General features: G+C 43.0%; 1 protein-coding gene across 6 annotated transcripts in view; it reads right to left on the bottom strand.

The window, feature by feature from the left end:
* The window catches only part of PTPN11 (protein tyrosine phosphatase non-receptor type 11), a 95,355-nt gene that overhangs the window by 64,899 nt on the left and 15,063 nt on the right, over positions 1-15,393 (bottom strand). For 3 of the 6 annotated variants that reach the window (XM_055237561.2, XM_055237558.2, XM_063614454.1), the window contains exons 2-3: positions 4,204-4,326; positions 126-320 (exon numbers count right to left, since the gene is read on the bottom strand). In XM_055237561.2, the coding sequence (XP_055093536.1) occupies positions 126-320; positions 4,204-4,326 (318 nt within the window). The remainder of the gene's footprint in view (positions 1-125; positions 321-4,203; positions 4,327-15,393) is intronic. The other 3 variants (XM_063614453.1, XM_063614455.1, XM_055237560.2) reach the window with 1 other exon arrangement.

Here is a 15,393-nt window from a genome sequence, read left to right as displayed (position 1 = left end):
GATTACAGCTCAAAAAACAGTCACAAGCCTTTGGAGTCAGAGAGTCATACACAGACCGTCATGCATTTCTGACACACAGGACACAAGGGAGCAGCAGATTTTGTGGTCACTAAAATGTTACTGACCTTTCAGAGGTAGGATCTGCACAGTTCAGAGGATATTTAAGCTCAATGACATCTCCATTCTTCTCTTTTAATTGCCCGTGATGTTCCATGTAATACTGGACCAACTCAGCCAAAGTGGCAAATTTCTCCCCTCCATACAGGTCATAGTAATCACCAGTGTTCTGAATCTTGATGTGGGTGACAGCTCCATTTCTTCTAAAATAGTCCATTGGAAAGGGAGGCAAGGGGACAAATAAAGAGTTACACCAGTAAAATCAGATCTCATCTTCCATGTCGGATTTCACCTAGGTGTTGAAAGAAACCCAAGGAACGAATTTACCCATTCCCTATAAGAAATACAATGGGTGAAATAACCACATGTCAACCAACTCAACACAAAGGTCTTTATTACTCTCTTTATCTTGTATATCTTTTTTTTTTTTTTTGAGATGGAATTTCACTCTTATTGCCCAGGCTGGAGTGCAATGACGTGATCTTGGCTCACCGCAACCTTCGCCTCCCAGGTTCAAGCGATTCTCCTACCTCAGCCTCCCAAGAAGCTGGATTACAGGAATGCACCACCACACTCAGCTACTTTTGTATTTTTAGTAGAGATGGGGTTTCTCCATGTTGGTCAGGCTGGTCTCAAACTCCTACCCACAGGTGATCCGCCCACCTCGGCCTCCCAAAGTGCTAGGATTACAGGCCTGAGCCACCATGCCCGGCCTACCTTGTATATCTTCTATTTTGAATGACTGGCCTATCAAATTGCATATATTAAGTGACAATAACTGTATAGTTACCAAAAACACTTGTACAAAAATATTCATTGCCACTTTATTCATAATAGAAAAACATTTTGTTTTTTAATCATAAAAATGTATAAACAAATAGTGCTACATTACTATTCATACAATGGAATACTATGCATTGCAAAAATTGTTGTTACTACTCATACAATGGAATACTATGCAGCAATTTTTTTGTTTGTTTGTTTTTGAGACAGAGTCTCGCTCCATCACCCAGGCTGGAGTGCAGTGGTGCAATCTTGGCTCACCGCAAGCTCCACGTCCCGGGTTCACGCCATTCTCCTGCCTCAACCTCCCAAGTAGCTGGGACTACAGGCGCCCACCACCATGCCCAGCTACATTTTTTTGTATTTTTAGTAGAGACGGGGTTTCACCATGTTAGCCAGGATAGTATTGGTCTCCTGACCTCATGATCTGCCCGCCTTGGCCTCCCAAAGTGCTGGGATTACAGGCGTGAGCCACCGTGCCCGGCCACTATGCAGCAATTAAAAAAAAAAAATGATGGCCGGGCATGGTGGCTCACGTCTGTAATCCCAGCACTTTGGGAGGCTGAGGTGGGAGGATCACCTGAGGTCAGGAGACTGACATCAGCCTGGCCAACATGGTGAAACCCCGTCCCTACTAAAAATACAAAAATTAGCTGGGCGTGGTGGCAGGCACCTGTAATCTCACCTACCGGGGAGGCTGAGGCAGGAGAATCGCTTGAACCCGGGAGGCGGAGGTTGCAGTCGGCTGAGATCACGCCACTGCACTCCAGCCTGGGCATCAAGAGTGAAACTGACTCAAAAAAAATAAAAATAAAAAGACACATGTAATTTTAAAGATACATGTAATGACACAGTTTCCAATACAAGGTAGTGTTATTCCAAAGCACAAAACAATATATGCAAAAGGTTACTATATTCATTGAGGCATTATATATCATTTTAAAATACTAGACACAACTAAATTGCTACCTGCTGGTGACAGTATATAGAAGTTATAAAATATTCACATGATAGAATGCCATCCAGCTGATTAAAAAGATTAGAGAGATCACTAAAAGATTTAGGTAAGTGAAAAAAATTACAAAGAAATATATTTAACGTTCTACTTGATGTGTAAAAATAAAAGGAAAATAGTAATAAAAATATAAATTTGCTTATTTTTATAAAAAGAAACATAGGGCCAGGCATGGTGGCTCATGCCTATAATCCCAGCACTTTGGGAGGCCAAGACAGGCAGATCCCTTGAGGCCAAGAGTTTGCGATTAGCCTGGACAATATGGTGAAACCCCATCTCTACTAAAAATACAAAAATTAGCTGGGCGTGGTAGTGTACACCAGGTGGTATAATCCCAACTACTTAGGTGGCTGAGTCATGAAAATCACTTGAACCCAGGAGGTGGAGGTTGCAGTGCGCCAAGATTACACCACTGCAATCCAGTCTGAGCAACAGAGTAAGATTGTCTCAAAAAAAAAAAAAAAAAGAAAGAAAAAGAAAAAGAATGAAAGAAACACAGAAGGATAAACAAGAAATTAATAGAAATGGCTACCTACGGAATGGAGATAGTGTGCAAGGGAGTAGGAATAAGAATGAGATTTCTCAGGCCAGACGCAATAGCTCACGCCTGTAACCCCAGCACTTTGGGAGGCCAAGGCAGGTGGATCACTTTAAGTCAGGAGTTCAGGACCAGCCTGGCCAACATGGTAAAACCTAGTCTCTACAAAAAACACAAAAATTAACTGGGCATGGTGGCACATGCCTGTAATCCCAGGTACTCGGGAGGCTGAGGCAGGAGAACTGCTTGAACCCAGGAGGCAGAGGTTGCAGTGAGCCAAGATTGTGGCCACTGCACTCCAGCCTGGGAAAAAGAGTGAGACTTTGTCTCAAAAAAAAAAAAAAAAAAAAAAGGCCAGGCATGGTAGCTCATGCCTGTAATTCCAGCACTTTGGGAGGCCAAGGCAGGCAGATTACCTGAGGTCAGGAGTTTGAGACCAGCCTGGTCAACATGGTGAAACCCGATCTTTACTAAAAATACAAAAATTGCTGGGCATGGTGGCGTGCACCTGTAATCCCAGCCACTCTGGAGGCTGAGACAGGAGAATAGCTTGACCCAGGAGGCAGAGGCTGCAGTGAGCCGAGATCACGCCATTGCACTTCAGCCTGGGCAATAAGACTGAAACTCCGTCTCAAAAAAAAAAAAAAGATCTTTATCAATCAGCATGGAGCTCAAAAAAAATTTTTTTAAGTTGCAAAATGATACATACATTATAAATCCATGTATGTGAATTTTTAAAACACACGAACCAACTTTATATTGTTTATACACAGTACAAATGCAGTACAACTATAAAAACACGTTCAGGAAGAATATATGCCAACCTCTTGGTGGTTTCCTCTGAGGAAAGACGGAGGGAAACGGGCCTGGGCAGGGGAACAAAGGGGACCACAACTTCCGCAGTCATGTTTTACTTGTTGATAAAGGAAAGCGATCTGAAGAAACTCTTAACAAGTATTTTTTCTTATTAAGAAATCAACAGAGTCTGAGTGTGGTGGCTCATGCCTGTAATCCCAATACTTTGGGAGGCTGAGGCAGGAGGATCACTTGAGTCTAAGAGTTAAAGATGAGCCTTGGTAATACAGTGAGACCTCATCTCTACAAAAAATATTTTTTAAAAATGCTGAGCATGGTGGCACAAGCCTGGAGTCCCAGCTACCCAGGAGGCTGAGGCGGGAGGATCACTCAAGCACAGGAGTTCAAGGCTGCTGTAAGCTGTGATCGCACCACTGCACTCCAGCCTGGGCAACAGAGCAAGAGCTTGTCTCAAAAAAAGAAGGCCAGGCATGGTGGCTCATGCCTGTAATCCTAACACTTTGGGAGGCCGAGGCAGGATTGCTTGAGGCCAGGAGTTCAAGGCCAACCTGGCCAACATTAGAAGATCCCACCTCTATAAAAAAAAAAAAAATTGAAAAGAAATAAAATTTTTAAATAAATCAACAGGAAGGAAAAGAAAAATGCAGAAACCAGGTTCAAGATGTATGGAACAAGCCTCAAGCACTGGAGGGCTTAAGAACTTCTGTGACCTGCTCCAACTCACCTTCCATGAGGTCTCAGGGGGAGAAGAAGGGCCCTCCTTATTCCCCTTCTGCTAAATGTCCAGGAGGCCACTCCCCAAACCCTGAAGGCAGCCCAGGGCTCAGACAAGGCCTTCAAACTCGAAATGCAGGCAGCAAGCTATCCAAGCATGGTTTTATCACTTCCTACCTGGAAAACACTCTCAGGATTCTCTCTTTTCATTCCGACTTACCTAACAGAAAGTGTGAAGTCTCCAGGGTTACTTTTACTAGGCCTTGCCAAAAAACTGCCATCAACTCCTCTTGTCAACAGTAGGTTTTCTGCCTCCACACCAGTGATATTTGGGTGAAACCATCTTAAAAAGAAAGAGTAAGTAATAAAAAAACAAGACACTCTGTCAGCACTACTTTCCACAACAACACAGCTAAGATGCATTATGAGCAGAGTAGTTTTAGAAAATACAAATCAAGACCTTCCCTGTCCCTTCCCCCTCTTCTCCTTGGTCAATGCCTCCTCCCTGCTTTTCCCTTGGTAGAGACCTGGGATTCAGTAGGTAGGGCTGGGGATATGATCAGAGGGACTGGGGCTAGGGTATAAAGACTGTGCACTGAGGGGGCCAGGCCCAAGAAAACAGACCACGTGGTCCCAAGACTGAGCGCATGGAATAAAAATAAATAAACTAGAGGCAGGGCACGGTGGCTCACACCTGTAATCCTAGCACTTTGGGAGGCCGAGGCAGGCAACTTTATATTGTTCATACACAGTACAAATGCAGTACAACTATAAAAACACGTTCAGGAAGAATATATGCCAACCTCTTGGTGGTTTCCTCTGAGGAAAGACGGAGGGAAACGGGCCTGGGGTCGGGAGTTCGAGAGCAGCCTGACCAACATGGAGAAATCTGTCTCTACAAAAAATACAAAATTAGCTGGGCATGGTGGCACATGCCTGTAATCCCAGCTATTTGAGAGGCTGAGGCAGGAGAATCGCTTGAATCCGGGAGGCAGAGGTTGCAGTGAGCCAAGATCACACCACTGCACTCCAGCCTGGGCAACAAGAGCGAAACTCCATCTCAAAAAAAAAAAAATGAATAAATAAACTTCTTAATAAATAAGTTACCATGTTGAGGATAGCCAGCCAGGTTTCTCATTGTTGGGGAGACACAAATATGAGAAGGGAGAAAGCCAGAATAAATCCCATGATGTTAGATTGTAATTGGAGGTATTAGTGCAAACTCTAATTTTTAATATATACATGTAAAGACAGATATGTAGATATAGAAATAGATATGTATGCTTCTGGATGGGAGCAGTGGCTCGCGCCTATAATCCCAGCACTTTGGGAGGCCGAGGCGGGCAGATCACTTGAAGTCAGGAGTTCAAGGCCATCCTGGCCAACGTGGTGAAACCCCATCTCTACTAAAAATACAAAAATTAGGTGGGTGTGGTGGTGGGCACCTGTAATCCCAGCTACTCGGGAGGCTGAAACAGGAGAATTGCTTGAACCCAGGAGGCAGAGGTTGCAGTGAGCCATGATCGTGCCACTGCACTCCAGTCTGGGCGACAGAGGAAGACTCCATCTCAAAAAAATAACAATAAAGAAATAAATGCTTCAGTGTATGTGTGTGTGCTTTTATGAATACACACACACACACACACACACAAATTTCCTAGGTCTCTTCTGAAAGGGTTTGGAAGCAATGACACTCCAGCAGCAATCACACCTAACACCTCTATCTTGGTTTCTACATATTGGGTTTTCCATTCTCCAATGAAAGGAACTGGCCTCCTTGAAGAAATGGCTGATCCCAGGGCTGGGGCAGTAAAAGTAAGAAGATGAACTTGGAACATCCTATTGTGGGCCAGTAAGAGTTCCAATGAGGGGCTATGAAAAGGAAACAGGAGACAAACTGTAGGATCCTCTGCTGGCCAAAGTAGGGACAATTTGTACCCAAAATAAACAATGATAGTAACAGATTATAACCCACTGAATAAAACAGGAAATATTTCATTCTCTCAGTTTCCTATTTTTTTAACTAATTGTTTGCTTAAAAATTGAAACATGGAGGCCAGGTGCAGTGGCTCACACCTGTAATCCCAGAATTTTGGGAGGCCGAGGCAGGCAGATCACTTGAGGTCAGGAGTTCAAGACCAGCCTGGCCAACATGGTGAAACCCCGTCTCTACTAAAAATACAAAAATTAGCTGGGCATGGTGGCACGCATCTGTAATCCCACCTACTCGGGAAGCTGAGGCAGGAGAATCACTTGAACCCAGGGGGCGGAAGTTGCAGTGAGCTGAGATCGTGCCACTACACTCCAGCCTAGGTGACAGAGTGAGACCTTGCCTCAAAAAAGAATAAAAAAAAAACATGGAAGTACCACATGATCCAGAAATTCCACTTCCAGGTATATACTCAAAGTAATTGAAAACAGGGATTCAAATTGGTATTTTTCTATAACTCATATTCATAGCAGCATTATTTTCAAAAGCCAAAAGGTGAAAGGAAACAGTGTCTATAGATGGATGAATAGATAAACATTCTAAGTGAACTAAGCCAGTCACTAAAGGACAATGCTATAGTTTGAATGCCTCTCCCGTCAGGTTGAAACTTAATCCTCAGCCAGTCACAGCAGTTCACGCCTATAATCCCAGCACTTTAGGGGGCTGAGATGGGAAGATCGCTTGAGCCCAGGAGTTCAAGACCAGCCTGGGCAACACAGTGAAACCCCATCTCTACAAAAAATGCAAAAATTAGGGCCAGGCACAGTGGCTTACACCTGTAATCCCAGCATTTTGGGAGGCCAAGGCAGGTGGATCACTTGAGCCCAGGAGTTCAAGACCAGCTTGGGCAACATGGCGAAACCCAGTCTCTATAAAAAATATAAAAATTAGCCATGCAAGACTCCATCTCAAAAAAAAAAAAAAAAAAAAAAAAAAAAAAAAAAAAAATTAGCCATGCATGGTGGTGTGTGCCTATAGTCCCAGCTACTAAGGAGGCTGAGGTGGGAGAATCGCCTGAGCCCAGGAGGTCAAGGATGCAGTGAGCCAAGATCATACCACTGCACTCCAGGCCAGGCAACAGAATAAGACCCTGTCTCAAAAAAAAAAAAAAGATCGGGCATAGTGGCTCACACCTGTAATCCCAACAGTTTGGGAGGCCGAGGCGGGCGGATCATGAGGTCAGGAGTTCAAGATTAGTCTGACCAACATGGCGAAACCCCGTCTCTACTAAAAATACAAAATTAGCCGGGCAAGGTGGCGCAGGCCTGTAATCCCAGTTGCTCGGGAGGCTGAGGCAGGAGAATCGCTTGAACCCAGGAGACGGAGGTTGCAGTGAGCCGAGATTGTGCCATTGCACTCCAGCCTGGGCAACAAAAGCAAAATTCCGTCTCCAAAAAAAAAAAAAAAAAAAAAGATATAACCATGAAGAGGAGTTTGGCGGGATGCAAAGAAATATCCAAATTAAAGGCCAGTAACAAGACTTAGCAAGCAACAATGCATTATGCATAATCTGGACATATAATGGACCAAAACAAACAAAATAAAAGGGAAGAAGAGTTTTTGTTGTTGTTTTGTCTTTTGCTATAAGGATATTACTGAAACAATTTGAAAGAGGTATAAGGATTGATGGTAGTCTTGTTATAATATACATTTTGGTGATATAACTGTGGTTATGTAACCAAGTGTCCTTGCTTTTTAAGAAATATACACTGAAGTATTTTGGAGCAATGAGAAGCCATGTCTGCAACTTACCCTCAAGTGGTTCCAACAAAACTTAAATATAGAGACACATATATGTACGCATGTATATACACATGTGTATTTTACATGTAGATATGTATTTTATATATAAAATATATACATATACATATAATACATACATATATGTGTAGTGTATATATAATTTATTCATACATATATATAAAAAACACAGAAAGAGAGAGAGAGAACAAACATGGTACAGGTTGAGTATCCCAAATCTAAAATGCTCCAAAATCCACGGCCAGGCGCGGTGGTTGACTCCTGTAATCCCAGCACTTTGGGAGGCCAAGGCAGGTGGACCACCTGAAGTCAGGAGTTTGAGACCAGCCTGGCCAACATGGTGAAACCCTGTCTCTACTAAAAATACAAAAATTAACTGGGCATGGTGTCACACGCCTGTAATCCCAGCTACTCGGAAGGCTGAGGCAGGGAGAATTGCTTGAACCTGGGAGGCAGAGGTTGCAGTGAGCCGAGATTGTACCATTGCACTCTAGCCTGGGCAACAGAGCAAGACTCCATCTCAAAAAAAATGGGCCGGGCTTGGTGGCTCAGCCTGTAATCCCAGCACTTTGGGAGGCCAAGGCAGGTGGATCACTTGAGGTCAGGAGTTTGAGATCAGGCTGGCCAACATGGTGAAATCCTGTCTCTACTAAAAGACTAAAATTAAAAGTCTTACTAAAGTACTAAGTTTTGTACTAAAAATACAAAACTTTGGCCAGGACCAGTGGCTCATGCCTGCAATCCCAGCACTTTGGGAGGCTGAGGCAGGCAGATCACCTGAGGTCAGGAGTTCAAGACCAGCCTGGCCAACATGGTGAAACCCATCTCTACTAAAAATACAAAAATTAGCCAGCCATGGTGGCAAGCGCCTATAGTCCCAACTACTCAGGGGGCTGAGGCAGGAGAATCACTTGAACCCAGAAGGTGAAGTTTGCAATGAGCCAAGATCGCTCACTGCACTCCAGCCTGGGTGATGGAGCAATATTCCATCTCAAGGAATAAATAAATTAAATAAATAAAAAAGTGCCCATATGACACTCAAAGGAAATGCTCATCACAGCATTTCAGATATTTCAGATTTGAGATTTGAGGATTAGAGATGCTTAAGTATATAATGAAAATATTCCAAAATTCGAAAAAATCTGAAATCCAAAACACTTCTGGTCCTAAGCATTTCGGATAAGGGATACTCAACCTGTACAAGGTTGACTTGTAAATCTGGATGAAAAGTAAACATGAATTATTTGTACTATTTTGCAACTCTTATTTAAATTTGAAATTATTTCAAAATAAAATGTTTTTTAAAACCCACGAATGATGAAATCCATCATGAATGGCATCTGCTTCAGAGGAGTCCTCTCTAGTTTCCAGCAAAAAGATACTCTTGGCTGGGCGCGGTGGCTCATGCCTGTAATCCCAGCACTTTGGGAGGCCGAGGCGGGCGGATCACAAGGTCAGGAGATCGAGACCATCCTGGCAAACACGGTGAAACCCCGTCTCTACTAAAAATACAAAAAAATTAGCCAGGCGTGGTGGCACGCGCCTGTAATCCCAGCTACTCAGGAGGCTGAGGCAGGAGAATGGCGTGAACCTGGGAGGCAGAGCTTGCAGTGAGCCAAGATCACGCCACTGCACTCCAGCCTGGGCGACAGAGCGAGACTCCGTCTCAAAAAAAAAAAAAAAAAGATATTCTTCATGGATTCCAAAAGTCATTGAGATTCATGGTAACAGTAACTTCTAAAGTCAAATCCTGGACCTTTCTAAGCTAATAGAATGCTCTGAAATGCTCCCAGGAATATAAGTCAATATTAAATGTAGAGTTCTGGTACTGACAATCAAGTGAACTTTTAAGAGACTTCTCCACAAATATTGACCCAATTCAAGTATCTTACAACAGTGAAGGAGACCAGGCACAGTGGCTCACACCTGTAATCCCAGCACTTTGGGAGGCCAAGGTGGGAGGATCACCTGAGGTCAGGTGTTCAAGACCAGCCTGGGCAAAATGGCAAAACCCTGTCTCTACAAAAAATACGAACATTAGCCAGGTGTGGTGGCATATGCCTGTAGTCCCAGCTACTCAGGAGGCTAAGGTGGGAGGATTGCTTGAGTCTGGGAGGCAGAGAATGCAGTGAGCAGAGATCGCACCACTGCACTCCAGCCTGGGCAACCAAGCAAGACTTTTTCTCAGATTAAAAAAAAAAGGCTGGGCAAGGTGGCTCATGCCTGTAATCCCAGCACTTTGGGAGGCCGAGGCAGGTGGATCACCTGAGGTTGGGAGCTTGAGACCAGCCTGACCAACATGGAGAAACCCTGGCCCTACTAAAAATACAAAATCAGCTGGGCGTAGTGGCGCATGCCCGTAATCCCAGTTACTCAGGAGGCTGAGGCAGAAGAATCGCTTGAACCCGGGAAGCGGAAGTTGCGGTGAGCCAAGATCGCCACCACTGCACTCTAGCCTGGGCAACAATGCAAAACTCCATCTCAAAAAAAAAAAAAGAAAGAAAGAAAAATCGTAAAGCTCAGATCAAAATAATTAAATATTCGTTTGCTTTTTACTCTCTCTGACAGCTTGTCAGAAGATTGAGTCTGGGCCCGGTGGCTCATGCTTATAATCCTAGCACTTTGGGAGGCCGAGGCAGGCGGATTACCTGAGGTCAGGAGTTTGAGGCCAGCCTGGGCAACATGGCAAAACCTCATCTGTACTAAAAATACAAAAATTAGCCAGGCATGGTGGCACACACCTGTAATCTCAGATACTCGGGAGGCTGAGACAGGAGAATCACTTGAACCCGGGAGGCGGAGGTTGCAATGAGCTGAGATCGTGCCACTGCACTCCAGACTAGGCAACAAAGCGAGACTCTGTCTTAAAAAAAAAAAAAAAAAAAAAGGCTGGGCACAGTGGCTCACACCTGTAATCCCAGCACTTTGGGAGGCCGAGGCAGGTGGATCACGAGGTCAGGAGATTGAGACCATCCTGGGAAGCCCCATCTCTACTAAAAATACAAAAAAATTAGCCGGGTGTGGTGGCAGGCGCCTGTAGTCCCAGCTACTCGGGAGGCTGAGGCAGGAGAGTGGCATGAACCCAGGAGGTGGGGCTTACAGGGAGCCGAGATCGTGCCACTGCACTCCAGCCTGGGCGACAGAGCAAGACTCCATCTCAAAAAAAAAGGAAGATTGAGACAGAATAGAATTTCACCCAGGAAAACGTCAACCTCAATTTATGTGATACCTGTTATTCTGGCATCCAATACTTTTGCATTCAGAATGGTTAAACTATTCCGTTAAGAAAAAAAAACCCTTGCTTGCAGCTTCTTTCGTCTGTGGTTCCAGATGGAAGATGCCCAGAACTCTAAGGAATCAAAAAGTAATGACAACTGGCTTCTAGCTATTTATAATTTTTCAAAAAGGTATAATGAAACTCTTACATTAGGCCTCAATTTGTCTACCTACATAAGCTAATTAAAATGTCAACTCTCTTTTGCTTTTGGCTGCAAAACAATTATGTTAATTGGGTGTGGCAACTGGAAACTGAGTGGCATATGTGCCTTCTACCAAGAGGAAAAAACGGAAAAACTAATTATTATATAATACAGGTGTGGAGACCAAATCTTTCAGAATGTTGGGTTTACGGTTTGGGTTTTTTTTTTTTAAAAAAAAAAAAAAAAAAAAAAAGACAATCCGGCCATGCACAGTGGCTCACACCTGTAATCCTAGCACTTTGGAAGGCCAAGGCAGGTACATCACCTGAGGTCAGGAGTTCGAGACCAGCCTGGCCAACATAGTGAAACCCCGTCTCTATTAAAAATACAAAAAATTAGCCAGGTATAGTGGCGCGCCTGTAGTCCCAGCTACTCTGGAGGCTGAGGCAGGAGAATCACCTGAACCCAGGAGACGAAGGTTACAGAGAGCCAAGATCACAGCACTGTACTCCAGCCTGAACAAAAGAGCAAGACTCCATCTCAAATAATAATAATAATAATACAAAAATTAGCTGGGCATGGTGGCTGGCACCTGTAATCCCAGCTACTTGGGAGGCTGAGGCATGAGAATCACTTGAACCCCAGAGGCAGAGGTTACAGTGAGCTGAAATCACACCACTCCACTCCAATCTCGGCAACAGAGGGAGACTCTGTATCAAAAATATAATAAAATAAGAATAAATTTTAAAAAAATTTTTTTTAAAAAAGGGCAATCCCCTCCCCAAATGACAGGCTGAGAATCACTAACACATGGTGGCAAAGCCTTAGGGGCAGCCACATAGACTCTGGTGCCAGATTGTCTTGGTCTGAAGCCCAGCTCTCTGTGACCCTGGGCTACATATTTAACCTCTCTGTTAAGTCCTATAAAATGGAAGGTGTAACAGTACCCATGTCATAGTGTTGTTGAGAGGATAAAATGAGTTAATATTTATAACGTATCTAGAAGAGTGCCTGGACTTTCAGGTAGCCAAGGACAACAATGATTGCCTAAATCCATCTCTCCCCACACATCCTTCAAAAACAACATAGAATTAAAAACAAAACAAGCCAGGCACAATGGTTCATGCCTGTAAATCCCAGTGTTTTGGCAGGCTGGGGTGGGAGGATTGCTTAAGGCCAGGTGTTCAAGACCAGCCTGGGCAACATAGCAAGATCCCATCTCTACAAAAAAATTAAAAATTAGCCAGGGACCAGGTACAGTGGCTCAAGCCTGTAATCCCAGCACTTTGGGAGGCCAAGGTGGGTGGATCACTTGACGTCAAGAGTTCGAGACCAGCCTAGCCAACATGGTGAAACCCTGTTTCTACTAAAAAATACAAAAATTAGCCAGGTATGGTGGCATGCACCTGCAGTCTCAGCTACTCAGGAGGCTGAGGTGAGAGACTCGCTTGAACCTGGAAGGCAGAGGTTGCAGTGAGCCGAGATTGCGCCACTACACTTCAATCTGGGGGACAGAGCAATACTTCGTCTCAAAAAAAAAAAAAAATTTAGGGATGGTGGTAAGCTCCTATAGTCCCAGCTACTCAGGAGGCTGAGGTGGGAGGGTCATCTAAGCCCAGCAGCTTGAGGATGCAGTAAGCTATGACCAAGACGCCACTGCACTCCAGCCAGGGCAAGAGTGGGACCCTGTCTCTAAAAAACACACACAAGAAAACAATAAATAAATGACATGAAAACCACACCCTCAACTTAAAGAGAATGCCCAAACTTCCAGATTACCTGTAAGCAAAAAAAAGAAAATATACCAAACGTCAGTGAGTGACGACTGCTCATCCTCCTACTCCAAGCCTTTGTGCAAAAGAAGAGCATTCTGAGAAAAACAGCATGGTGTAGAGAACAGGGGAGCTAGTGGCAGGCCTAAAATTGCTCTAAAACCACCCCCAGAAACAGAAAGTCCATCCGAAGTGTGAAAATACTTCTGGTACATCAGAGTCCTGTTTATGGAAAGGGGCATGATTCCAGGGGGAAAGACTAAAAAGTTGTGGAAATAAGTCAGAAAACCTAGAACAAATGTGTAATTTTTCAGGGAAATGCAGTCTCCAAAAATTAACCCATTAGAGTAAGAAAACTTAGGCAGACCAATTTGTATTAAAAAAAAAAAAAATGGAGCCTCTCTGAACCTATTCTGGTTCACAGGCTACCCGATTAAAAATAAGAAAAAATAGGGAAAACAATTAAGGAACTACCACACAGAAAATCACCAGGCCCAGATGGATTCCCAATAGAATTCTACCAAACCTTCAAAGACCAAATAGTCCCAATTCTTAAAATCATTCCTGAGTACTAAAAAGAAAGGAAAACTTCCAACTTCCTTTTACAAAGTAAATATAACACTGATACCTATACCAATAAAGATGGCACAAGAAAAACAACAGAGACCAATGGTACTCATGAATATTGATGCAGAACTTCTAAACAAAATATAAAAAGAATCCAATACCACATTTAGAAAATAATGCACCATAACCAAGTGGTTGGAACCATATATCATACCACATATCAGAATAAATTTTAGGCCGGGCACGGTGGCTCATGCCTGTAATCCCAGCACTTTGGGAGGCCAAGGCGGGTGGATCACTTAAGGTCAGGAGTTCAAGACCAGCCTGGCCAACACAGCAAAACCCCATCTGTACTAAAAAAAAAAATACAGAAATTAGCCAGGCGTGGTGGCAGGTGCCTGTAATCCTAGCTACTCAGGAGGCCGAGGCAGGGGAATCGCTTGAACCCGGGAGGCGGGAGGCAGAGGCTGCAGTGAGCCGAGATCATTCCACTGCACCCCAGCCTAAGTGACACAGTGACACCCCGACTCAAAAATATAAAATAAAATAAATAATAAACGTAAAAGATGAAACAATGCAATACTAGAGGAAAACATGGGTGAATTTCTTGTTAACCTTAGAATAAGGAAAGGCTTTCTATGACTCAAAATCCAGGGGCAATAAAAAAAAGATTGATAAATCTGGGATAATTTTAACATCACCTTTCATCAACAATTCAATTGCTTTTTACGAAAAATTCATTAAATGGTAAAACCTCAAGGACTGAAGTCAGTTCTAACTTGCAATTTGAGGGTCTTTAAACAAACCATTCTTTGGAAACCAAGAAACTTAAATTCAACTCCATTCAGAGGCGGACAACTTACAACCCACAGTCCCTCCCACTGAGTTCAGTGCTATTCTCAGCCAAAAAAAAAATAAAAAAACCTTCATTTCTATTATAAAAGCAATGAAATGCCAAGGCTCAGAAAAACAGACATACTATTAAATCTGGATGCATATTTTGCTCTTCTAGCACTTACTCATGTTTTTCAATCCAAAAGACTACCACCCATGTAAGGGGAGAAGTATCAGGAAAATGCTTCTAAAAAACATATTTTAAAAATCTGATTTGAAGCATCTCTTGGTTATTGAAGCAACCTACAGAGCCAAACCACTGTCTCAAATCCCAGAATGCCACATCTCTTGGGCAAGCTAATTAATCTCTCTGCTTCGGTTTTTACATCTGTAAAATGTGGATAATAATAGTGCTTACCTCATAGGAAATGAGAATTAATGAATTAATGCACATAAAAGAACTATAAAGCATATAAAGCATTTAAAACTATTAAAGCTTGTTTGCTTGTTGTTACCTTAATGAATACATAAAACAATTACTATCTCTACCATAGATTATACATTTCATTAATATGCAATTACTCTAGTATTAAATAACTTATTATGGAATAATCTTTATCTTGAATGCTACTTAGCCCGATATTATTGATACCACCTGAATCTCTTTTGCCCATGTTTGTTTTATTTATTTTTTGACATTCTGTGCCAATTTGTCTTTTTAAAGCAGAACACAACTAAATTTTTCTTTCTTTTTTCAAAATGTTTTTATAAAATAGAGATAGGGTCCCACTATGTTGTTCAGGCTGGTCTCGAACTCCTGGGTGCAAGTGATCCTCCCACCTCAGCCTCCCAAAGTGTTGGGATTACAGGTGTGAGTCACCATGCCCAGCCTGGATTTTTTCTTTTAATTCCATCTGGCTCAGCCATTAATTGAAGGACTTAATCCATTATCACTGACAGCTCATGTTTGGCATTGTATCTGCTGATTGTTTTCTACTTTCAATTTTTTGTTTTCTGTCTTTTGCCACTTAGTGACTTCAGTGACTGTCTACTTCAGGCAGACACCT

This window comes from Symphalangus syndactylus, chromosome 13 (assembly GCF_028878055.3).
Source record: "Symphalangus syndactylus isolate Jambi chromosome 13, NHGRI_mSymSyn1-v2.1_pri, whole genome shotgun sequence".
Taxonomy (NCBI): Eukaryota; Metazoa; Chordata; class Mammalia; order Primates; family Hylobatidae; genus Symphalangus; species Symphalangus syndactylus.
This window is presented reverse-complemented; position numbering and strand designations above follow the sequence as displayed.